This window comes from Panthera pardus, unplaced genomic scaffold (genome assembly GCF_024362965.1).
Source record: "Panthera pardus isolate Hobbes unplaced genomic scaffold, ASM2436296v1 HiC_scaffold_20, whole genome shotgun sequence".
NCBI classification, from domain to species: domain Eukaryota; kingdom Metazoa; phylum Chordata; class Mammalia; order Carnivora; family Felidae; genus Panthera; species Panthera pardus.
In genome coordinates, this window is record NW_026526766.1 from 74,409,590 (window position 1) to 74,436,543 (window position 26,954).

Below are 26,954 nucleotides of genomic sequence, written 5' to 3' on the forward strand. Positions count from 1 at the left end.
TTACTCCCAATTCCAAGGTCTTACCTCCTTTAAGGGGGAATTTTCCAGGTGGGTTGGGAATGGAATCCTGGAAGAGAAGAAAGAAAAAGAGAGGCAGTGTGAGATTGTCATTCAATGGAAAGAACTTATCTTTTTCTTTTCCGTTCTGGTCCTCAAAGTGCTGTGCAATTTAGAATTTGTGTTCCACTTGACTCTTGAGTTAAAAAAAATTAATTCACAGGCCTAATTTACATTGAAAACTCACCCATTTGCTTGATAGCTTGCCTACTAGAAACGCAAGGTGAGGCCAGGGTTTACTGTCCACATTTCACAGGTGAGGAAGTCGGGGCTGAGCAGGGTAAAATGAAAAGTTTATGGCAGGTCGGGATCTAGAATCTGTAACTCATCACCCTGTCCAGGGCTTTTGTTTTCACCTCTGCATTTGATATTTTCCCCCCTTTGGTCAACAAAAGAACAAGCAAGTCTAATGTATAAATACATGTGGGTTTTTTTCCGTATTTGATTCATCAAATAGTGAAAGTATGCTGTAAACATACCTTGGAAGGTACATCTCTATATTTCCTGTGGTTGGAAATTCTGAATTAATTGAATGTTTATATGCCAAGCATTGTGATGATACCATAAATAATTAAATTGGTTCCCTGCTCTCATGACTTTATTATAAATTTATACATGATTATAATATCCAAATATTTATAATGATAGAACAAAGCAAACACATAGGAATATTATATATTTATAAATTCACATTATATTTTGGATTATTTATTGTATAATAAACATAAATATATACATAAATATTTATACAGGTAAGTAAAAGGTTGATAGAAGCAGGTTGTGTTCTGAAGGAGGGGTCCTCCAACCTGAGGGAATGGAGGGAATGATAGGGAGTTCTTGTTGGGGTGCTCTGAGCAAGCAGAGAACAGAACCAGAGGGGCAAAATTTTTCACCCCTAATAAATTCCTTAGAGACTGACATTCCCACCCTAGGCTCTCTCCCCGCCCCTCTCACCCATGGAGCCACACCTCAGGTGTCTTGCCAAGAAGGTATAAGGTATCTTATTTCTCTTTTGAACTGTCAGGGTGGGGGTCTCCTGTAGTGCACTGGACTGAAATATTAATACAGAAGCGTGACATTGACATGGGTGGAAATAACTCCCCAACCTTGTCCAGAGCAAGAAGTTAGCAGCTGTGCACATCTTACTTCCTTAGTGTTCTATCTGAACAACTAGGACTATCTGGAGTTTCCCTTTTATTCCATCATTTCCCTGGAGGTGCTGTCCTTTGCCTTCCACTGATGGCTCATTTTCTGATAAATGGATCTCTTCTCCATTCCAAGTGGGTTGTAGTGAGTGGAGGAAGACTCCTGAAGGCAAAGCCCTGGCATAGCCCTTATTTGGAGACGGCAGAAGTCAGTGTAAACTTTTGGGCTTCAGCTTTTCAGGGCAAAGGAAGTGAACTTGGCTTGGAATAGCCTTCCTTCTCGGCTCTAATAGTCTATTATTTTAGTGTTTTAGTTGAAAGCTCTTAACCTAAGTAACAATAGTACATTTGTGGTCTCTCATAAATTATGCGTGCAGTTCATAGGAAAACCTGACATCGCAAAATTCCCCTCTGTTGCCTCTTCAAGGTTGCAAATAACATTTCGAAATCTAATGAACAGCCAATTTACTACCAAGCATGTTCATCAATTAGTGTGATGTGCAAATGCACAAAGAAGAACATCTACATTGAAATGCAATGCTAAGATAGTTGAATTTCTTGGCCATTCAGGAAAGTATCCAGGGACAGTGAGAGAAGGCTGGCATAGTAGAACCACTGGGGCCATTTCCAGACTCTATGAGTAGTCCGGGAAATACCAGAGAGTCATACATTCAGCACATGTTGAATGAACACCTGATCTGGTGTGTGCCAGGAACTACGTTAGTCACTTGAAGACATCCTGTGGATTTTATGGCTTAGTCATTAAAGCAGTCACTTAAAATATCCAAATAAATATATAATTGAACTGCAAGTTGAGGCAAGGGCTGTGAAGGAAGAGTGTTTCAAGATAACCCTTCTCAAACTGTAATGAGTATGCGAATCACCTGGAGAGCTGGTTAAAATGCAGATTCTGATACAGTGGGTTTGGCTGTAGTCTGTAGTTCTGACAAACTCCCAGGTGATGCTGAGGCTCCTGATCCACAGAACACACTTCACATACATAACAAGGTTGTAAGAGATAATATCTGGGGGGAGGACCTCATTCATAAGAGGGTCAGAGGAGGCCTCTGTCTGTCATTTGAAGGCTTTCTGGTTTCCTAACTTTATGCAGGAGAATGTCAAAAATAGCACATCTTTGTATAAGAAAGAATCTTGTTGCTTAAACCTTCACCCGGGGCCGAGGGCATCCAAGACAGAAGTATGATTATTCCTATTTTGGAGAGCTCCTGGGATGAGGTCTCTATAGCTCTCCTGGCTGCCCATGGTAGAAAATATCAGAGAAGCAGAGCCAGAAGCGAACCCAGACATCTTTCAGTCCATCAAGTTAATTTAATAGAACAAGAAATTGAAATACTCATGAATCAGAGGCAGATCTTGGGTTGAAATTTTCTGGTGTTCTTTCCACTGCCCCGAGAGAGATGCTAGCTTCAGAAGCTAAGGATGGAGATGCTCATTCTCCCCTACACTCCCCTCCCTTTAGCAATCCTTGCCGTAGAACGGCAAGGTGTAAAGAGATGGTGACTTTTATAATTTGCTGAGAGTTGTTTATGCCCTTGGCATGATCTAGTGCTGTCCATCAACTCCTCTTTGGCAAAGATGACTCTCAGTCCTAGAATTCTCTCCCAAATCTTGTCTGGTGTTCTGGGTCCTGGCTGGAGAAATGTGGCCCATCTTGCCCAGCGACTTGCCTTTCAGGTCAATAGCACATAGGCTGGACATAGACATAAGCTAATGGACCCTCCCAGGCTGTCATTCTCAGCTCCATTGAGTAGCTCAGGAAACTTTATTTCCATGGTTACCAACCAGTTACACTTCTTTCACTGTACTTCTTTCTTTGTTTCTTTTAATGTTTATTTATTTTTGAAGGAGAGAGAGACAGAGCGTGAGCAGGGCGGGGGGAGCAGAGAGAGAGGGAGACACAGAATCCGAAGCAGGCTCCAGGCTCTGAGCTGTCATCACAGAGCCCAATGCAGGGCTCAAACCCACAAGCTGTGAGATCATGAGCTGAGCCAAAATCGGACGCTCAACTGACTGAGCCACCCAGGCACCCCTCTTTCATTGTACTTCTTTAGTTTCAGACTCCAGGTATCTGATTAGTATTTCCAACAATGTTTCTGTGGATGGAGGGAAGAACGGTCATGTTTAATCTGCTTGTCCCCAGGTGAAATGACCCAATCTCAATCATGTTCCCTGCCTATGACTCTTTTTCCTTGTTTCCTTTTATTATTGTGATTAGAGGGCTAATCACCCTTTCCTTTACTGGGTTGTTGCAGACACAATAAGACACTGTATAAAAAAAATGTTGGCAAGTACTCGAAAATGATAGCTATTTTGGATCTTTTGATCCTGATGATGTGCTTAATTTGCCCCAATACCTTGAAAGGCTCATTTCTTTCATGAATAATGCTGCACAGAGGTAGGCAGATACCAAATGTGCTTTTGATTAAAGATGTCCTCTCTGATTAAAAATGGCCCAAGGCAACTAATGTTTGGAATATGCTGGGGAGATTCCATATCCCCTTCTTTACTGGCCTCACATTGTCTTGTAAGATGGGCCCTGGAGATTTTTTTTCAGGAATGTCTCCTTTACTTTCAAGCTAGCATGAGTAAGCACTTCATGAAGGTGTTTGGTCCTCCAGGGCTAATGCTTTCCATGTGTTTTTTCATTTGGTCTTTACCCAAGAGTTAATGATTGATGAAGTCTTAGAGAAGTGACTTAATGATTTCGGAAGGTTCTACAAATGGTGAATAGCAAGGAAAAGAGTCAAATCAAGTGTGTTGACTCGGAAGGCAATGCTCTTTAATACCATACTATGCTGCCTTTCTAGAATAGGACAGGATGAAGCCAGGGCAGCAAATTCTCCTGAGAGTCAATGAGAAAGTAGATGGAGGTCACGGAAAGTCCTCAGGAGAAAGACAATTTTGGGAGGCAGTGTTTGTTTTGGTATGGGTAGTATAAGTGGGAACTGGACCAGAGTGGCTTAAAGCAGTGTTTTTTGCCTGAGGGATCTTGTTAAAATGCTGACTCTGGTTCTGGGATGGACCCTTAGGTTTTTCATTTTTAATAAGCTTTTAGATGATGCCAGTGCTCCTGGGCTGTGGACCACACTTAGAGTAGCAAGGGCTTAAAGACATTACTCAACAGGCAATCAGAACACCTGAGGTCTTCCTTCCCCAAGGAATGGAGAATGGCCATGGGAAGCTGGGCTCATACCTGGGTTTAGGAAATCTTCCTTGTCTGCTGATGGACGTAGCATCCTACTCTCTTATCTACTTCTATCCATGCTTCTTGCCAGCTACCTCTTTTTCCTGCTGTTCTCCTGTGCAGTGTGGGCTGACTTCTGTTCTGGCCCTGCCACTCCTCTCCTGAAACCTGGGCTTGCCTTCCTCTGGGCTGTGCCTCTGCTCATTCTTTTGCCTCACCTGGAAAGCCCTGCCCCAGCTCCACCTGCCACCATCCTTCCAGTGGAGAGCTCTTGTTTACTGAAGAATGCCAGTTAATAAATACGGAAAGAATGATAAAATTAGGCAACCATCATTCTTCAACCCTCAGTGCATTCCCTGATTTAGACAAGGATCATCAAGGAATGCCCAAACTGCCGAGTGAAAGATATTTATAGGTCTTTAAAGTATTACCTCATAGATTACTTATTAATAAGAAGGAAAAAGGTGTTCACCAGTGGTCACCACCTTAAGGAATTAAACATCATCACCAATAATGGGACAACTTAACGTGCCTCTAGGCATGCCACAATAAGAAGTATGTAACACTGCCTACAAACTATTGTTTATTGTACTAAAGTTTAATCTGAATGTAATTATGGCAAACACTAAGAAAAATCTGAAACTTGGCCAATTCTACAAGCTTACTGGCCTGGACCCTTTGAAAAAGTCAATGTCCTGAGAAACAAAAAACAAAGCGCAGGGGGGATTGCTACATGATTGCTTCTCAAACTCTAGTGTGCATATGAGCTTGTTAAAAAGCAGGTTTTGATTTAGTTGGTTTAGAATGGGGCCTGAGATTCTGCATTTCCAACAAGCAGGATCACCTGCTTGTTTAAGGGATCACCCTTTAAACAGCAATGTTCTAGAGTGAAAAAAACATAACCAAATGTGGTGTGTAACCTGAGTATGGATTTAGGATCCCCAAACAAAACAAGGCACAACTGCTGTAAAAGATATTTTTGGACAAGGGTGGGCATTGATATATGGACTGTGCATTATTATTAGATGGTATCTCTAAGTTGACATTGACTCTCTTGGCTGTGATAATGGCATTGCAGTAGGGAGGAGATGGGTGCCGAGACATGTGCAGGTAAAAGGCCACACTGTCTGCACCTTACTGTCATACATCTAAAAAGAGCACAAATAGGGCAAAATGTTAACATGGCCAATTTAGGTGAAAGGTTATATGGGTGTTAAAGAGGTTCAGCTTCCGTTCTAGCTCTTCTGCAAGCCACGCCCTCATCCCAAGCAGAAACGCTTCCTCTCCTTCTATCTATGGTCTTCTGTGCCACTCTGCCCTGAACTCAAGCTCTTGGGTGTTTGGGCCTCACTTAGAGAACTCCAAGGAAACCAGGGTCCTGCCCTGTCCACTTGGGTCCTCCCCTACCCAACCCTAGCACAGGGCTTGCCCCTTAGAAGATTTCCAGTGGACTTTTTTTAATTGACAAATTGAATGCATTGGAGAGAGTATCAGGGGTAGAGAGAAGCATCATGGATCATTTCAACTCATCCCTATATTGTATCTGAACTTAAAGGAAACCAAAAAACCATACCACTGCCACCAGCAATCACTACTCCTAACCAGACGCTCAGTCCACTCTTGGTGGGCAGGTAGAGTGGTTTTGGGAGGATACATTAAAAAAAAAAAGAAAAGAAAATAAATGGGGCACCTGGGTGGCTCAGTCTGTTAAGCACCCATCTTCAGCTCAGGTCATGATCTCGCAGTTTATGAGTTTGAGACCCACGTTGGGCTCTGTGCTGACAGCTCAGAGCTTGGAGCCTGCTTCTGATTCTGTGTCTCCTTCTCTCTCTGCCCCTCCTCCCACTTGTGCACATGCTCTCTCTCTCTCTCTCTCTTTCTCTCTCAAAAATAAATAAAAACATTTTTAAAAATTTTTAAAAAGTATCTTTACTTATAAAGGGAAAGGAGGCAGCTACTTTCTCTCCTTTCTAGAAAGGGTCTCCTTAAAAACCTGAAGATCCTGACCCCTTGTTCTAACCTTTAGAATGTAAATAAATCACTTCAGGGACTGGATAAGTCCAGTCTCCAGGTTTATAGAGATAGCCCTTAGATTGAAGACTTCAGAACCTTTTGAAATGACACCTCTGTCAACCTTGCAGCCTATCTTATATAACCTTTTGTCTCTGGAGGAGATAAGATCAATTGTATTGTTTTTTTTTTCATTTTCTTTGCTATATAAATTGTGTAACAGTTCATCCTGAGGTATGCATGTACTCTGTTGTGTTTACTTAATAATGAATCAGTTTTCAGGGCACCTAGGTGGCTCAGTCAATTAAGCATCCAACTTCAGCTCAGCTCATGATCTCATGGTCTGTGAGTTCAAGCTCCATGTCGGGGTCTGTGCTGACAGCTCAGAGCCTGGAGCCTGGTTCAGATTCTGTCTCTCTCTCTCTCTCTCTGTCTCTGCATCTCCCCCACTCACACTCTGTCTCTCAAAAATGAATAAATGTTAAAAAAATTTTTTTAAAGCAGTTTTCTGTCTTCCCATATGGATGTCAATAGGTGTCTCCTTGTTGGTAGGACTTTTACTTCCTCAAGAGTATATTGGTACAATATCTTTTGAGGCTGACTGACAATATCTATTGAAGTGGAAAATGCACATTCTATTCTCATCACTAGGAATTTATCCCACAGATATCCTTGCAGACGTGCACAGTGGGTAACACTTCTAGAGAAAAACATTAAGTGTCCTTCACTAGACACAGATAAAATAGATTATGAAGCAGTCATACAATAAAATACTATGTGACTCTCCCAAAGAATGAGACAGACTTTCATGTATTGGCATGGAATGATCTCCAGATAGACTGTCAAGTCAGTAAAACAAAGTGCAAAATCATGAGTCTACTATAATGACATGTGCATTTACAGATGCATGTATTTTTGAAAAGACATGGAAGAGTCTGTTAATGGTGATGATCTCATGAAAGAGGGATTGGTGGTTGGGTGGGAAGGGTGTGAGTGAGTTTTAATTTCTTTTCCATTATGTACTGTTTACTTTTCTTAAGCCATAGGAATATAATATTTTAAAATAAATATACTGGCCTAAAGATAGATTAAGAAAAGCCACACAGGGACTTTAAAGACATTAGTAGATGGTACATTGCATAAGCAACACAAGGGAAACCATTTTCATGATACTCCATCACTGCCCCCATCCATCCTCACACAGAGTGCTACATAGCCATCAACCCATTCCATTTTTTGATAATTGGGATATGAGTTTAAGTTTCTTGGGTCTCTCCCATTGATTTCTTTACCAGAGGTCTCTGTTAGAATCTCTCTGTTTATCTAAGTTCTACCTTTCGTAAAGTCAGCCTGCATTCCCTCTTCCTACAAGAAGCCTTACTTGATAACTCAAGGGGATAACTTTTTCTAGCTCTTGCAATAGTTAATGCCTGAATAATTTATTGAAAATGATATGTGCAAAACATTTAACACTTAATGTCACAATTAGTCTTGCAAGCCTTAGCTTTTAAGCAAGTAACTGACATCTCCCAGGCTACAAAACTACAGCACACCAAACCATACAAATAAGATTGTGAAGTGAATCTTTTCACATCCTAATGTGAGGAGTTAAGTCAAGGAAATGGATGCACAAGAAAATAAAGCTCCCAAGGGAAAAGCAGGAGCAAAGTTTCTTAGTGCTTTTGTGGCTGGCTGTATTGGCAAAGAGAATGCTGTTCTCATTAAACAATCAAGCGCAGTCTTGATGTTATCACTTTCTCAGGATGGGTTAGTTAAGACCTGTCTCCTTTCTGTTCCTGATTTTCCACATACACAAAAATGGGGCAGAAAGATCCACTCTAGTTCTTTCCTAGAAAGAATGGATTTGAATAAGGACCCTTCTAGAACTCTCTCCATCTTTATATATCACCATCACCTCCAATACCTACCTTCCTTCCTTCCTTCCTCCCTTCCCTTCCCTTCTATTCCCTTCCCTTCCCTTCCTTCCTTTCTCCCTCCTTACTTCCATTCATCCTTCCCTCCCTACTTTTTAACAGTTCTAGCTGCAACATTTAACTAAAAACTTCTTAAAGGCCACCTCAATTTCTTTTCTTTTCTTTTTTTTGGCCACTGCTATACAATGATATACTTCTGGTTTACTTCAAGTTAGAATTACAGAAATTATATACCCTCTACCAAAAAAAAATGCCCTAGAATATTTTCAAGAGTGTTATTCTTTAGCAGATGTAGATGAGCCCATTCAAGGATGAGTTTCATAAATTGTATTATTTAAATCAAATGTTGGCAATTCTGTTTTCTGTCACCTTTATGGAGAGATGAGCTTCAAAGCTTCATTTAAACGTAAAAGCTGATGACATTTGAGACACAGATACCAAAATCTTTTAAAGCTTAGTTCTTTTCATCAATCTATAAGTTATGGAACATTCAGTCTAAGACAATTGAAGGAAAACCAGAACAAATTTCGCAGGACTGTAATGAAAAATGGGAGCTATGAAGGAAGGACCAGAAACAGTCCCACTTTGGCAGGGTGTGTAGAGAGATCAGGTTCTCAAATTATCAAAATTGACCTAAACTCTACTTCATTAAAAAAATTCATGAGCAACATATACCATCAATATGGTATTTTCTACAAAATGTGCAATGGCAGACTGTCTGTAAACACTGATTTCCTAAAATAAGAAGTGTCCTCCTTCATTTCTTCTGTTTTTACAACAAATCTTACCATTTCCTCCAAAGAAAGTCAATTTCTTGAGACAGTTTGCCTCTACAGTGGGTACCTATAATTGCTTGTAGTTTTAGTATTCTGAGCAGTTTCAGAGGGAACAGGTGTTAAGAACATTTCTACATTGTGTTCCTCTGCTCCGTGTTTTTTGTGACATCCTAAGTTCTTCCAAGCAGTGCTCAGGAGCGAGCTTTGTCTTGTGGGCTTTAATTAGCTCTGAGGAGCTAAGCCTGGCTTCTGTCTTGCTCCTTCCCATATGCACCTTGGCTTCTGAAACTTAGCTCCTTGTTGAGAAAGCTCTTGGCAATGGAGGAGGCCCCAGAGATCTCTGGAACATTTGCACTGAGAATATAGAACCTTACAATCTGGTCAGAAGACCTTGAAGACATGGTAACACGTTGTGCAGATCTGTTATCAGATTTCCTTATCACTTCCTTCTTTGATACGTCTCTGGCCCAGCAAAATTTAAATCTTAATTTCTTAATGCTAATAGCTCCTCTCTCTTTTTTTGGCCCACACGAGTCCGGAAAGTTTTGAGATGATGGCTGAACACATTTTCTCTTAAAAGCCAAATTATTTCTGAGAGTTTTAAGTTCCTGTTTCTTTTCACCCTCTTTCTACATGATAGATGTACTTTTCTTTTTTTCTTCTCAACTAATTTATTACTTTATCCTCAAGGCTCTCTCTCTGGGGAAAACCGAACATAAGTCAGAAAGGAAAGGGGATGAAGAGAAATCCACTTACCTTCTTCTGAACTACCAACACCATGATGGTTGCCACAGCAAAGACGAGACACAAAGCCAGCACGGTCGTGGTGAAATAGAAGTAACCACGACTCGTGGTTCCCAAGTGGCTGGCGACGGAGCCTTCTGGCACATGCATGGCTGTGTCTTGAGAAGGGGCCACTCGGTTGAGTGCTTGCTGCAGCCGTGGGTCCATTCTTATATAGTCTTCCCACAGCACACCCTATCTCTCCTCATCTCATTCGGTTCTGGGCCCATCTCTGTTCCAAGAAGGATTCTCCCCCTGCATCCTGGATCATGTGACTTGGAAAAAAACCTTCACCGGCTGCCACACGAAGAAACTCTTCTCTGGGGGCGTGAGGCGAAAGGCGGCAGCAAGGGTAGGGGAGAGGCTCATTTTTCATTGCCAGGGATGAATTTGAGTGCAGAGAGACTGTAGCTACAGAGAAGGTGGTTGATGTCAGAGGGCGAGTAGGAAAATGACGGTTTCCCTACTCCGGGGTGTGTGTGTGTGTGTGTGCACAAAGCAACTTCTGTTTCATTTAGACTCAGCCACAAAACGTCTTCCTGCTTGAGAAGCTGCACATTCTCTTCAGTGAGGCCTGCAGCTCAGAAGACCTCCGCAGAAAATGTGTCTCTGCTGGGCCTCGGAGAAGCTGGAGTCCTTGGACTGGAGTATAATGACTCTAAAGGGTTCAGTTTGATCCTATCAGCTTCTCCTGAAATCTGGAAATGCTGCCAGATATCTGGGAAGAAAGGACCCATAATAGTGGAGATTTATCCAAAGGGGACAAGTCCATGGCAGCATGAAATGTGGAGACAAGTTCAAAGAGAGCAGGAATATGGAAACACTGATCTTTTAAACAAAAATTGCTGCTGACTGGATTGGGATGTGTCAAGCTTGCATATAAACCTGGGATTGAAAAAAAAATCACAGAAAGGGGAAGGACTGGTGGTGAGGGTGGGGGTGGGGAAGTGCCCGGGTGCAGATGGTGGGGGGCGTGTTCTGGGTGCTGTGTGTGTGCGTGGCGCTGGGCGCGTGGTCTGTGCATGCCGCGCATGTGTGGTGTGCACATATGGTGTGTCGTGCACGTTGTGTGTGTGTGGTGTGTGTGGTGTGTGGCGTATGTGTGCATGTGACTGCTACAGCTGAGCCTCTACTATCTCAGGCACAGTGCTTTTGCTAGAAGTGCTCTACACGTTGCGTCACTCCGCCCTCACCTCTGCCCTCTGACGCAGCTACGATTTCCTTTTTACGGATAGGAAAACTGAGGATCAGAGAGCATGCAAACTGTCTCCACCGAAGTGGCAAATGTTGATCAGTGAGATCACCTGGGTGCAGGGCCATACTTGTATGGCCCACGCTAAAGCATTCAATCATCACTGTGCTTGAAGACAGAAAACTTGAGCCCTGGTCTCAGCCCTGCCCGCTATTGACCTTGGGTCCTTGTGCAGGTCCTATGCCCCTCCCCTCCCCCCCCCCCCCCCCATGCCTTGACATACACATCACATGAGATAGTCTAGTAAGGGAAATCCATGAATGGGGATAGACTTGGCAAAGGTGTTGGCCCATCCTGGTTAAACATTCCCAGTGGTCCCCTGGGGCTGAGTCTAGACTCCGGACCGCTATAATAGATTCTCTGGGGGACAGAGCTGTCACATCTGCAGTTACTAATGATCTCCATTTCAACACCCCATTTAAAATATGAATCACTGCATAGCTGGTGCCTCCAGATGTAGCTCTTTGAATACTTCATTCGGAAGTACCCAGTTCTCTGTAGCGCCCGCCCTCCCCTGCCTTTCTGCTCATTTTTGGCTGCAGTATATCTCTGAGAGCCAGCAGAAATCCCAGATCCTCATAAGGAAATGTCTTGTATCCAAAGCCCAGCTTGGATTATTGCCACTGCCACAATTGAAGACTTGTGAGCAGAAAAACCCAGACGTCTGAGCATCACCTGAATTGGGTCAGGCTCTAGGGATTGGCCTGCATATTCCTCCCCCGTGAATCTATAAAATCACAGATCCTGGAAACAGAAGAGTCATCAAGAGGTAAATTATTTTCTTGGGCCAACTCGAATGGTATAAAGTATACCTATTTTGCAATTGAGGAAGCTGATGACCCCTGGGCCCCAAGTCGGGCCTGGTTTTGGGAGAAGTGGGTGCACCTGTTCATCTGGTTTGGTCACTGAGGTAGGAATGAAGCAAGCCAGTGTCCTCAGGGTGCATGCCCAGATGATCTGGTGAGACAGCTGTGTCCAGTGGTGGGCACGGGCAGCGAGCGGGTAGCGGGGGGCTCCATAACCTGCCAGGCACTGCTGAGAACAGAGCCCTCCCTTGGCTTGTCTTCAGTCTCTTTGATGAAAGTGGAAAACTTCTGATTATGGAATGAAAGCTGTAGGTGTTGAAAAATAAAAAAGCTGTGCTTGAAGTGCAGGTCTTCCTGAAGGCCCGTGGGGCTGAGAAGGGCAGCGGAAAAAAATGTTTGTCTTACAGTTACACGTTTTGCATATAGTACAATGTCCTGAGAGGGAAGGCTGACAAGGGGGAAAAAAATCATCCTTTGTTTTGACTCAGAACCTTCTGAGCAGTTGAGATTTTCAGATCCGTTTGCCTCTCCAGCAGCTTGTGAGCCCGATCTCACTGCTGTCCCCATGCCTCTCCACCACACGCAAGCTTGCAACCTTCCCTGGTTCCCACCCCGCTGGTCTCACCCCCTGTGGCTGCCCAGCTGCTCTAGACTCTAGTTGGGCCAACCTGATGGTCTCATCCCTTGTGCTGCCTGGCTTCTCTCTCCTTTCCATTTGGCCACCCAATGTACAAATGGAAAGAGCTTTCATAGAGTTTCTTGCTGAGTGACTTTCAAATCCATTCTGGAAGCTAAACTGTACAGGGAGCATAGAAATGTAAGAAAGCAGAGCTATTCTGGCTGATGCAGGGGCAACAAGACTCGGGGGGAGGGCTGGGCCCAGCATGCTCATTTACCTTTTAACAGCCTGGGGTACCTCCAGGATGGAACAAAATTTGTGAACTTGTGATTTAGCTCAAAACCCTTATTCCTCAAATCAGGAAACTGAGGCAGAGAGGTGGAGATGAGCTGAGGGGGTTCATACGGAGAGAGATAAAGTCATGTGCTTGTTCTCATCCCCTCCCTGCTAATATTCCAACCAGCTTGCCAGGCTCCTCCCCCTGCCGCTTCTTCAGATCCTTCCTGCCTCTGCCACCTGCCTCCACCTCCCAGGGAAGCCTGCCCAGGTCTCCCACTCCTGCCAACAACCTCTCTTCAGAATACTCCATGGTCCTGCCACACAACATTATATCCAATTATCTACTTGTTTTGACCTCTGCCAAGTGTGGGAACATGTGTGACTTTTGCATTTGGCATAATAAGACTCAGGGTTCTTGAGGGCAGTCTTCTCCAGATTCCTTGCCTCCCACCCTGCACTATTTGGTGTTGGACCTTTGTATGATCAACCCTCAGTCAATGCTTGTGTTGATATTGTGTTTATGGAAAGAGAAGGTTCTAGAAGTTTGGCTTATACAAAGGAATTGTGTGATGGCATATTTGTCTGTCACTTCTCAATGGTTCTGCATTTCCCTGTCCTTCTCCGGGGTTACTTGGCTGCCCATTAGCCTTTATGTTCCAGCATGGCCCCACGAGAGTCACCACCAGCCTCCTTTCAACCTGTAGTTAGTTGCTGAGGTATGGCTGTAGCATCTGAGACTTAGTGGACAAACAGAACTAATCTCTCATCCCTTCAAGAAAGAACCGCATTTTGGAGAGATGAAGAGGAACCAGCTATAGGACTGCCCACCCCCACCCTGCCCCATCATTGTTTCCCTGTATAAAGAACTGTGAGATCTCTATCATACAGACCCAAAGTGTGGTACCTTGGCCAACACTAGTGGAATTTGGTGGTGCAGATTCTTAGGCTCCATCCTAGACCTACTCAATCAGAAACTCAGTCTGGGGTCCAGAAATCTGTTTTAACAAGTATCCCAGGGAATTGAAATTCCTGAAACCATTTGGAAATCATTGGTTTAGGAAAATAGTCTGTCTAAATTCTGGGAAGAGTCTATAAGGGATCATCGGGTCTAAGCTCTGGCCTCTGAGCAGATGGAGTCCTATCCCCATTATGCAGATGAGAAAACCAAGGCATAGAAAAGTTAGCGATCAGGGTCATGTCATTGGAGAATGTTGACATGAAGATTCATTTTTCTGTCTTTTGATTGAGTCCACTTTCTAAACTCAAATATGGCTGTAGGCTGTAAAAATACTATTGCAGACAGAAATATATTTGTAATATTTATCTAAAGTTATCTTGTGGTGATCACTGTATGTGGTAGAAAGAAATATTTTTAAAAACTATTAGTATATGTGAGAGAAGGGCAAACTCTTCCAGGGTATTTTCAAGCAATAAAACACGCAAGAAGGATCTTGTCCCATTAACTGGACAGCCCTCTGTTTTGCAGGGGTTAACATGAGTAGATTGGACGTAGGTGTTGGCCAGAGTGACACTGCACTGAGAGAATCTAGTGACTGAAGACACGGTGGATGTGGAAGGTTTAGGGTCACAGAAAACTACGGTCATGGGTCAAATCAGCCTGCTGCCTATTTTTATAAATAAAGTTTTACTGGAAAATGGTCATGCCCATTTGTTCATGCGTCCCTATAGCTGTGTTTGCATTACAATGGCAGAGTTGAATAGTTGCAACAGAGGCCTTATAGCCCACAAAATCTAAAATATTACTACTTAGCCCTTTCCTGAAAAAGTTTGCTGACCCCTGATTTAGAGTATTAAAATAAACTCAACTAAAGGCAGTATTACAAAAGAAGGGATTTGAAGAAAAGAACAGAAATGTGTTTCCTCAGACTCCTCCATAAAATCTGCACTTATGTTAATATTACTAACTCATGTTTTCATGTGAAAAGTTTCTTTCTTGGGATTCACTAATTGTAAAGCAGCTAGATACCTTCATTTGCGTGTGACCAAGTAGACTATTGGAGAGGGCACAGGAGCTGAAAGAGAGGCATGGCAGAAGAGATTTGGAAAATATGTAGACAGGTATACTTTCAGCATTGGGAATATGTGTGTGTGTTCATGCATGATATGTAATATCCATATATATGAATATATACATCACATGCACACACACATGTTATTCCTGCCCACTTCAAAAAGGTTTTGAGGCAAGTTAAATGCACAGATATATAAGAACTGAAGCCATTAAAACAAGGCTAAAGGTAGGAGCCAAGATGTAAAGTAAAGCAAAAGGAGTAAGAGATTAAGAAACCCAGGCGGATGACAGTTTTCAGCGGTTGAGCACAACATGTATACTTCAGAGCTTCTTGGTAACCAGGGCAAAGAAGAAAACATACTGGGTTGCATAACTCTCTTTGATCGTAAAAAGCAGATGAGTTCAAAAGGAAAAATGGACCTTTTGCTGCTTGTATAGGTGCTTTGAAATATATAGCATATTCTGAAATGCCTGATGGTAATCTATGAATTTAATGCATGGCATCACAATGAATCAGGATAAGAGCCAACCTTAACAAGTGAAAATACTAGAATATTTTAAAAGAAACATAGTCTTATGATTTTCAGTGATGCAGAACTAGCAATAAACAAACACTAGGGCAGTGGAGAATTCAAGGCAAAAACAAAACAAAACAACAACAAAAAAGAACATCACTTTCCTGGCATCTAGGGGCTTCCAGGAGAGCTGAAGGACTAGAAGACTCCTAGGTTAGATGGTCCTTAAGAAATCTGTTGTCATCTAGAGAAGAGAGGAGAATCTGCATTTTTTTGCAAAGCTGGGAAAAGATATTTCCATATCAATAAAACATAGGTGAAGAGAGACAGGATGACTTATTCTACGGTGCGTCACCCATTGGGCGTTTGAGGGCACTACTATGAGCTAGGCAGTGCCCTACAGCATTGAACACCACATGTCATCCCTGACTTTGCGAGGCTTACAATCAGGAGAGTGAGATGGGCAATTAAATATATAATTACAATACAATGTAATTGATATTAACACCAGATAATTCAGGGCATTCTATGTGCATGGTGGGAAAACCCAAGCTCATCTATCATTCTCCAGGGAGGCTTCCTTGAGGTGACATATTTGATGTGTACATTAGTTTAATAAATAAATACCCACTCAAACTGTACTAGGTCATTTCACTCCCTTCCTCTTCCAGTTTAAAATCTTGCAGCATCCATCCTTGTCTGTGGAGTCCTGGTCACGTTTTCTTGCATGGCCTCCCTGGCCCTCTCCTAAGACTCATTTTCAGGCTCTGATCCCACCAAAAGCCTAGCTCCACTCCACATACAATGTTTATTCTGAACCCCTAGCTTACTAATCTCTTCCCTGACTCGGCTTTCACGCAGGCAGCATCCTCACCACTACATCAAATGCCCTTTCTTACATCTCTTGCTCTGGCAATTCAAAACATATTTTTTGAAGTTGCTGTTCAAATATTGTCCCTTCTCTGAGTGCCCATCCCTGACTTTCAGAAAGAAATCTATCTCTCTTTGCTCCTTAGGATTTCAGAGCACACTTCTACCTCTTGTCAATAATGATGACAGTAATAGTTTTATGATTACACCCACCACCTACATTTTGTGAGCTCATATTGTGTGCCAAGCATGTTACATTCATAGTTTCACTTAACTTGCACAATTATCTCATGAGTGCTCTTATTCCCCTTTGGCAGATAAGACAACTAAGGCTTGGAGCTGCCAAATGGTTGTTCCAAGGTCGTATTGATATTGAGTGATGGAGCTGGCATTCTGAGCCAGGGCTGCCTGACTACAGAACAAATTGCTATAAGCACCATGAGGCCCTATTGCCTGTATTCTAGGTAGCTACCTATAGCTCTGTCTCCCCACCTGCACTGTAATCACTTTGAGAACACAGCATGTCCCTGGAGTAAATAAACAGCTTGCATGTGTCCACACCTAGCATGCTCCCGATAAAGGTTTAAATTGTATATTTACCTAATAAATCCAATTCAAATACCTAACACTGCAAGAAACACCATTTGTTTTAAGACTCCGTGCCATTTTCCTAAATGAAGTCTAAATATGAGCTTGTTTCAGAGAAGAGATCCCAGGCCTGATCCTTTCCCTGACGCCTCCCCTCTTGCTGCCTTCCATTCTACAAACTCCTATCTCTTTCCCTACTCTGGTCCTTGCCCCTAAGTGTAAGGGCACACATATGTCTCAAAATAAAAGCAGATGGAACTGACACATAGATGTCTAAGGAAATTAGTATCTTCTTGGAACAGTGACTGGAATATAATTGGTGGGCAAAGAAATCAACAAACAAAAGTAATTTGGAAAAAAAGGAGAAATAGAAAGAGGGGGGTAGGGGGGAGAAAGAGAAATTTGGAAACTTTTCAGAAGTTTAGGATCTGTTTCATTTGAAGAGAAGAATGGCTCACTTCTGAGTTACTCAGACTTCTTTTATGTAGAATACAACCTCTATCCTCTGGTTGTGCTAGATTTATGGACTTGGTTGGGGGTTGAGGTTAACACTGAAAGATGTCCTAAAGTGTTGTTTCCTGATGTTAGCAAAATCAGGAAATGACCTTTTCTTTTCTCTTTAAAGTGGGCTAGCTTTTCTTTTCTTTTCTTTTTTTTTATTTCTAAGAAATTTGAAGCTCAATGGGTCCTGCTTTTGAAGTAAAAATTGATTTATTCCCCGAGTAAACCATCTCAAGTTGAACAGATGTGTTAGCTGTGCAGTGGCACATATTTGCAGTTGTGAAGCAAAAAGCAGAGGAGAAAACATGTTGACCACAACAGAATGCACCAATTCACTTTTTGTGGCTGTTATCTTTACTGGGAAGGAGAACAAAAAAGTCCCAACATAACCTTGGCTTCTTAACATCAAACTTTCAGCTGTACAAAGAAAGGGGCTTATTGTTAGACTGAAAGAACAAAATGTGAGTGTCCTAAGAGGGATGATCAATGAGAGGGCACACAAAAGGTGTTAACGAATGGAAAAATGTGTGGAGCACCTCAATGGGAGATGTACCCTCAGTGAAGACGTAGTGGAGTATGCATGGGGGGAGAAGGGTTCAGAGCATTGTCTTGGAAATACAGGCCTGACTTCACATCTCTCCTACCTCCTTCTACTCAAGCAAACATTTGCTGAGCACTCACTGTGAAGTAAATGCTTGAAACTTTTTGGAGGGGGTCTACTTGGCCCCCCATCTCATTTGTCATTGGCAATGGGACAGCAATCGTTTTCCCTTTCAGCGTGGTTAAAGAGTTGATATTGTTTAAACACCTTAGAATACCTCCTGGTGCATGGTGAGCACTCAGTTTACATTTGTCCAAGGGATCGGGACTCTTCCTTTTGTTGGCTTGAAGTGTTAGACACCAATCTGGATACATAAACCACTGAGTTTATCTAGACAACCAAACTCCTCCTCCATCATCCCGGGTCAAATCATCAAAGACCTCACTCCCCCTTTGCATTCTCCCTCTGTCTCCCCTCCCAAGCTCTTTCCCTCCATCTTTGCTCATTTGTTCTTATTTTTGCCTTCCTTCTTCTATTCCCTCCTGCAACTTCCCAGCTGCAATTTTGCTAAGCATATTTACTCTTTTATTTTCATGTTATATATGTTTATGTTTGTCCCAAATTATTTACAATGAATATGTGTTGCTTTTGGTACAGAAGGGTACTAGAAACAACCTAGAATCTGTACGCAGAGGGGAGACCACAAGCAATATTGTGGGGCAGTACTGCACATATAATGTTGTTTTCTGTTTTAATATATGTAGTTTCCTATAGGTCATAGGAAAATCTATTATTTCCTTGTCTGAATATCATGTACTACCTTTCACTACCTCTTTCTAGGGAATGTGGAATATATAAGAATTAAAATTAAATTTCTACCTCTGAAACCAGCCCACAGAGTGGTTGACACAGCCCTGTGTGCCCTTTTCTCCTTCCTCTGTGAAGTTGCTTTCTGGGATATCCCATTCTGTCCCTCACATCAGAAAATGTGAGTATAGCTGACAAATAGCCGGACAAGCTGGAAACCCTCAATGGGAACTGAAAGAGCATAAGGTATCAGCCCAAGGAGCTCATCCTTCTGTTTGGTCAAACCTTAGAAGATGAGACCCCTGTCCTTAAGGGACTGGCACTCAGACATGGCATGTCAAAGTACTCTTGGCACTGAACTCCTGTTGTGAGATCCTGTCTTTGGTTTCCCTGTGAATGTCCCTTAAAGGAGCGGGCTGAACAAAACTGGCTTCTACCCCTGAGGTCATATGGCTTTGCCTTTCTTTCCTCTTTCTCTTGCTTTAATGTGATAGTATTTTGGGGGGAGAGGAATTTGGAGGGGGTCTACTTGGCCCCCTGTCTCATTTGTCATTGGCAATGGGACAGCAATTGTTTTCCCTTTCAGTGTGGTTAAAGGGTTGATATTGTTTAAAACACCCTAGAACACCTGTTGTGAGTGTTTAAAAATTAATACATTTAGAACATTGTGGAAGCTATTGTCTCGGCTGCATTGGGATTGAAGGCTAATTGATTAATTGTAAATTAAATAGAAGGATCTAACCTCTCTTACTTGTAATCAGTAATTTTGTGATTACAAGCAAAAACTAGAAACAAAAAGAGGAAAATATGCATGGATATTGATTTGACCTGGCGATGAGTAAGAGTGGCAGAAATTAGCTTGTGTCCACTGTTATGCCCCTTCTGAGTGACCACCAGTTCTGATCCTGGGTTCATCTATTATACCACTCCCTCTTAACCTTCATGCCGAGGAATTGCCTGTGGATCTTGTGAAAATGTTGATTCTACTTCAGTAGGTCTGGGGTAGGGCTGATTGCATTTTTAACAAGTTCCAGGTCCTGCTGATGTTGTCTCTCTAAGGGCCATTATTTGCATAGAGTAGATAACCAAACCCACATGTTCCCTAAGAAGGACACAGCAGAGGAAACACAGCAGGCCAAGACCATAGCACCAAGAGAGTCTCCTAAGTGGGCATCTTCATGGCAGTCTACGGTCTATTTTCCTTCTCCCCCCAAAAACACAGGTGTCCTCATAATGAGACTATACCATTGGGTATAGGGGCCACTCTGTTTTAAAAGCCCCCAAGCTCTGTTGGAACCAATATCTGTTTTCACAGCTTCCAAAGTCCCAAATCTATGGCTTTCCACCAGGTATTTAGGCACAGTTTGCCCCATATAGAGGCTGTTTATTAATCAGAGGTCATTTCCCCCATTAGCCATGTCATCCCACCTTTATCAGGGGATACTGCTTTGAGGTTAAACCGTAGTCATTTTCCCAAAGAGAAGGCAAAGGCATTTTGGTAAACCTTCACTCATACTTACCTATTTGTTTTTGTTTCTGGGCACATAAGATCACCATGAAGTCTACAATGACTGTAGATAAGGTGGGCCATATGACTAGTTTAAAGCAATGAAATATGATGAGGAGTTATGAGTTGGTATATTTCTCTGAGCTCTTTCTCAGCTAATGAGCTGTGTTCAGGAGATCCAGGAAAGCACTTTAGGAAACGGTGTGGGGGATGGTAGAGTCTCAGCTTGGAGATGTCAGGTAAGAGTTGCTATATATTGTGTGTAATATATAACCAGCTTAACTTATAATTTATTGTCTAAACCAGGATGCCTTAGAGGCCAAAGGGACTCATATTAATAATTACACTGAATTACAGTGGGAAAATGGGTCTAACTGGGCACTGTCCTAGCCTAAACCATATACATATGGTCATTCTAGGTATAATCCATTTTGTCGCCCCAAAAATTCTTTAGTAAAACAGTGTGGTTTACCAGCAGTTCCAGAGGTTGTTTATGTGTGGGAGAGAAGCATATATGAAGTACTGAGTCCAGTCAGTAGGTAATTTGCAAAATCAAGGACCATACATGATGATATATTCATGTCTCTGTATAATGGATGAAAAATTCAGATCCAGAGAGATGACTTTTCGATGTCATATTATAAGCTGATGTCAAACTCTTGGTTTCTTTATTTCCTTTTTTTTTTTTTTTTTCACTCTGCCTCTTTGTATTAGTCAGGATACTACTAGGATAGGCAGCAGGAACAAATTAGCCCTGAAATATCAGGAACTTAAGAAAACAAAAATGTATTTCTCATTTACATGAAGTCTGTCAGGGAATGGGTAACCTTTGTGGTCTCCAAATTGGCTATGGAGAGGGAAGAGAGTGTGGGAGACTGCACATGGAATATTCTATAGTTCATGCCTGGGAGTGGCTTATACCACAACTGCCTGAATTATATTGGCTAGAACTAGCCATATGACCCCAATCTAAGAACAGGGGAGGCTGGAAAATGCAGTGTTTCTGTGTGTCCAGGAAGAAGAAATAGTGTGGTAAACATAAGCATTTTCTTCATACACTCTCTCAGAACTAATCTTTAACAGTTGGCTCTAACAATTGTATGAGAAACTATATAAAGAAGATTGAGGACCTCTTGATTGCAGCAGAGTACCACACCTTCCTGTCCTCCCCAGGAGACTGTATTAGTCTGCTCAGACTGCTATAACAAAATACCATAGACAAGGCGGTTTAAACAGCCAACGTTTATTTCTTACAGCTCTGGAGGTTAGGAAGTCCAAGATAGGGTGCAACCACAGTTGGGTTCTGGTGAGAGTTCCCTTCCTGTATTGAAGATGGCTGCCTTCTTACTGTATCTCATGTAGCCAAGAGAAGGAAAGCAAGCTCTCTGGTCTCTTCTTATAAATGCCCTAATCCCATCATGAGGATGCCACCCTCATGACCTCGTCTAAACCTCATTACCTCTCAAGGCCTCATTTCCAAAGACATTCACATTAGGGGTTGGGCATCAACATATGAATTTGGGGAAGAGATAAAAATTCAGTCCATAACAGACACCTTGTGCCATTTTCTGCTTGTACTCAGGATGTTATATGATTGGAAGTATGGATACTTGGGTTCTGGTCCACCTGTGACTCTGGGAACTTGAATCTCTGGTCATTTGGCTTCTTGATACATCCATTCCCTCAAATACTTACTTTTAAAACTCTTGAAATAATGAATATGAAGGAAATGTGTGGAAAATTATGGTGATTATAGTGCCACAGTCAGAGAAGGAGATGATGTCCGTTCATCTCATTTAACTTGTATTTTGACCACTAAGTGTGAAACATTTTCCTAGAAACTAGAGATAGAGTGGAGACCAATAAATTTGCTTGCTACATAAATTCTGTTTCTTTTTCTTCCTTCCTTTCTTTTTCTTTCTTTCTTTCTTTCTTTCTTTCTTTCTTTCTTTCTTTCTTCTTTCTTCTTTTCTTTCTTTCTGCCTAGTCATGGACATATATATTCTTTTTATGATTATTTGAATCTCATCTAATTATGGGTTGTAATTAGGTAGCCAGTCACAGGAATGAGCATAATTGGGATACTCAACTTAATCTGGGGGACATAAAGTCTTCCTGAGCTAGTAACGTTTGATAACAGATCTGAAGATTAATTTGGGAGCAATTTCTAATGATAATGATGATTACATTTTTATCAAGATCATGGGGCGCCTGGCTGGTTTAGTTGGAGGAGCATGCGGCTCTTGATCTTGGGGTGGTGAATTTGAGCCCCACATTGAATGTAGAGATTACTAAAACAAGCAAACAAACAAACAAGATCATACTATGTGCCAGGAGCTGTTTAACGTGTCTTATGTATACTATCTTAATTACATTATTATCCCGATGAGTCCTCATAACCACTCTATGATCTAGGTATAAATATTAGTCTATTTTTGCAGAATTAGTTGTAGAAAAGAGGGATGCATCTCCCAGTGAAAGGGAGCAGCAAACATGAAAGTCCTGTGGTTGGAGAGAACATGGCACATGACACATTTGAGGAACTGAAAGAAAGGTGAAGTATTTGAAATCATACTGTGTAAAATGCCCTAAGGAAGAAGACTTTCTCCCTCCTCGACAAAGCGCGAATGTGTTGGGGGGCAGAAGAGAGAAGCAAATGTAGACATTTGTGGTTGGGTGTGAAATTCAGCTGTCTATAAAATACACTTCCCATGTAATACAAACTTAAGTTGAATTTGATTTAAAAGTTTTGTATCTGTATTCCTCATAATATTACCATAAGAGCTCATAGAAATCTAGGCTTTTGGGAGATGCATGAAAACCTAAGACCAGGAGGAGAGAATGGAGGGTTTGCTAGCACTTTCCTTCTCTTGAAGCTATAAATTGGGTTTGGGAGCTGCCAAGGTTTTGCTGGAAATAGAGTTCAACAAGGAATGCTTGCACTTGACCTTATTTAAACGTGCAGTGTGGACTAGGGTAGAGAACAATTCAGTATAACACAACGATAGCTTATCTAGTCTGGCTCAGAGTGTTTTCACAGCAGATTAATAGGAAAGACTTTTTTTCTTCTCTTCTTAGAAAATGATCAACTTTTTTTTGAAGTTAGAGTTTGATTTTCTATGCTAGGCAGCATTTTGTTTTCATTGAATTGACTTTGATGTGAAATTTCCTGGCATTTCTTAATTCTGTAGAGGAGGTTTCTCCCTTTGAAACTGAGATGTGTACGTGTCTAATTACATGTATTACTATGTCTGACTGATCTGCATGTTCACACATTTACTAGCGAGTATTTATCCAGCACCTATGATAGGCTAGCTTCTGGGAATGCTGCAGTGAGCACATCAAATAAGACTCATGCCTTTCACCGCCATGGAACTTAAAATTTGAAAGTGCTTGTAGACATTCAGCAAAAAGATACGAGGGTGAACGTTTTATTGAACACTAAGGAGAAGAAGAATAGGTTGCTATGAGGCAGAATAACAGGAGGGTCTACCTGGGAATGGCTGGTGTGCTGGGTAGCTTCTGTCATCCTTCTTCCCACACTTCTCCACCATACCTGGGAGGCTGCCCTGGCTGGGCTGCCTTCAAAGGGCTTCTCTACTCTCAGTTGAGAATTGGCCGCTGGGACAGTGGGAGAAGCAGGAGGCTGGGGTATTTATGTCCTTCGTTCCTTTTCTATCAGATCTTGCTACTTAGTTGTGACCCTCAAGTGAAGACCACCAATTCTGTAAGGTAGCCTTCTTCTTACACCTGCTGTCTCCAGGCTCTGGCACATGTTCCCTCCCCTTCTGCTTCAGGCCAAGGTGAGGTAATGGCTTGCTGCTGTTACTAGCCATGACTAACTGTGCTATCTCTTGGTGTCCCTTAACCCTGGCCATACCTTGGTATATAGGCTCTTTATTAACATTTCACCTACTTGGTATGTGACATTTGTTTCCTGCCAGGGACCTGACTAAAATATACTCAGGAGGGTCTTTTTGAGGATGTGGCTTTTATGTTGAAACCTGAAATGTCAGAAATTATGGACTGGAAAATTAATGGGAGGAAGTGGGTTTTAGAAAGAGGGAAGAGCATGTATGAAGGCTCCAAGGCCAGAGAGAATTTTATGTGTTCAGGGGACATATGGGGGAGAGACATGTATGTAGGCACCAAGCAGAAGTGGTGCTGCATGAGCCTGGAAAAGTGAACAGGGACAAACATACCTGGCTTTATAGCTGCTGTTAGGGAGTTAGGGTTTCATCTGTGTGCAGTGGAAGCCATTGATGCAGAAGGAGGTTAGACAGGAGAGTGTCATGATCAAATTTGACGTATTTATCAATTAATTTGCTTAAGGCCATTAATTGACACTGTATGCCAGGACCTGTATGGGTTAAGGGGGAGAGGGAGGCAGAAATAGAGGCATATAAGGCATAGTCTTTCCATCAAGTAGCCTATTGGAAGAGTTAGGATATGAGTATATAGAATTTTAATATAAGACATGATAGTAAGTAGTATAAGAAGCAGTATGAATGACAGACTGTTTTCAGTGGGGCTGAATAGGGAAGACTTCCTGGAGGTTGCAGCACGTGAGTGGCTTTAAAGGATAGATGATCTTACCTTTGATGGTGGAAGGCATTCCAGGGGAAGAGAACTGCATGAGGCAGTACTATTCAAAGTAGCTGGTCTGTGTACCAATGAGAGAAGCTTTGGCTTGAATGTAAGTCAGTGCATTGCTCCCTTCACCAAGACAGTCTTACACTGGGCTACCTGGCATTTGCACATGGGAGGTGGAGTTGCAAAGAAAGAGAAATTGGATGAAGTGGGATGCAGCCAGAAGGATGCAAATGTCAGGGTAAGGAGCTGAAATTTTAGGCTGTGGGCAGTGGTGGCACATTAGACATTTTCAAGAAGAGTGGCAAGTTTAGAGCTGTGTTTAAATATGTAATTTAGGGGTGCCTGGGGGACTCAGTCAGTTAAGCATCTGACTTTTGATTTTGGCTCATGATCTCACAGTTTGTGAGTTTGAGCCCCATGTTGGGCTTTGTGCTGACAGTGTGGAGCCTGCTTGGGATTCTCTCTCTCTCCCTCTCTCTCTGCCCCTTCTCTGCTCTCTCTCTCTCTCTCAACATAAATAAATAAACTTAAAGAAAAGTTGTTAAAAAAATAATGTAGCAGGACAGAGGTGGATAACCTAAATGGGAAAGTCTGAGGCAATGATCAGAAAATCACTGTGGAAGCCACTGTGGAGATTCAGTTTTCCCTCTTGTGGTTTTATCAGTTTAACAGGAGCTGTCTTATTTTTGAAATGATGGCTGTGGTCTAAATGTCTGCTATTCACCTGTTCCCTTTTCAGGCTAGTTCTCGATATGCTGAAACAAAGCCAGGGGTCTTCAATGAACTAAAACAGTAGTCTTGAGAACAAGAGTGAATGGCAGTCTGCTGACTTTTAGCTCACCAATGGGTCAGGGAGAGGAAGAAGGCTGTGTGATGTGCTTTGTGACCTGTGGAAATCTGGACAAATTAGGGAGTCGCACCACAGTTCATCACCCTCAGAGTAATGTCCAAGAATTATACAGAGATACTTGGATTATTAGCACTCTCTTTATTTGTAGGCAAAAGAGATCAGTCATTTTAATTAGCAAAGTTCCCAAACAAGATTTTGGAAGAAAAAGGGCAGGGAGAGAGGGAAGCCCAAGCCCAAATCCCTGGGGGGTTGTCTGGGAAGAGGGGCTCTCATGTGCATATTTTTTGGGCAAACAGATTAGCTGACATCAAGCAAATAGCTCAGGGTGATTGTATCCTTGAGGAGACTGGGTAGGAGTGTCAAAGAAAACCTTTCTAGTTGTTTATGGATTTTGTGGAAAACCTGATGAGCTTTCCTGTGGAACGTACATGGTGGACTGGGTGACTGTGAGTATAGAGGGGCTCAGGTGCTTCCAGGCAGGGGGAATAGTGTTTAGGAAAAAGCCCTGAGGTGGGAGGAGCCTGACATAATTGAGGATCTGTAAGATGGCTTTCACGGCTAGAACATAGTAGGGAAGGGAGGCTTCTTTCTGCATCGGAGCCCCTCTGTGGGTCCTTGAGTCAACTGGCTGTGCCAACCACAGGGCTGTTGCTGCATGTCATTACCACGATCTGCATCATCACAGCTGCCATTTATGAAGCTCTCCTGTGGGTCAAGTGCAGTGGTAGGCACGTTCCATGCATCACCCCATAGGAACTTCCCAGCCACCCTGGGAGACTGGCATTGTCATTCCAGTTTTACCAAGGGAGATATTGAGACTCCCAGAATCCTGCAGCTTGCACAAGTCACAGAAAGAGATTGAAAACAAGTTCCATCTCACTGCACAACCTCAGTCCTTATACCGTACATATCACTTCTTGCCATGGTCCTCTTCACCCTCAACTCCAGCACTCAGAAAAGTGCAAATTGATATTTGCGCAGCTGACTACTGATATGGTAATTGTTTTGCTCTGCAGATGCCAACTTTAGGGCATTGTCTCCCCACCAAAAGTGACACAAACAAGAAAAGAGAAGTCTGCAAAATAAAATACCTTGCTTCCTGAAACAGGAATCTAGACTTCACACAGATGGATTGGAATTGGGGTAAGCTATTGAATGAGTGGCGGATCCAAATGAATTGCTCCCAATGAGCATTCAAGAACTACTTACTAAAGTAAGTCCATCACCTTTGAATGACATCACTTTGGCCATTGGGTGTCCGCCCAAAAATTCCCACAGACCCTG

General features: G+C 42.4%; 1 protein-coding gene and 1 long non-coding RNA gene across 3 annotated transcripts in view; one reads left to right on the forward strand and one right to left on the reverse strand.

Annotated features, from left to right (window-relative positions):
- Nucleotides 1-10,620, reverse strand: part of TNFSF8 (TNF superfamily member 8) — a 35,804-nt gene extending 25,184 nt beyond the window's left edge. Inside the window, exons 1-2 of one of the 2 annotated variants that reach the window (XM_053908232.1) lie at nucleotides 9,884-10,620; nucleotides 25-67 (exon numbers count right to left, since the gene is read on the reverse strand). In XM_053908232.1, coding sequence (XP_053764207.1) covers nucleotides 25-67; nucleotides 9,884-10,078 — 238 coding nt within the window. In that variant the 5' untranslated portion in view covers nucleotides 10,079-10,620. The remainder of the gene's footprint in view (nucleotides 1-24; nucleotides 68-9,883) is intronic. The other variant, XM_019454047.2, reaches the window with a different exon arrangement.
- The window catches only part of LOC109269915 (uncharacterized), a 96,064-nt gene that overhangs the window by 5,364 nt on the left and 63,746 nt on the right, over nucleotides 1-26,954 (forward strand). The window lies entirely within an intron of this gene.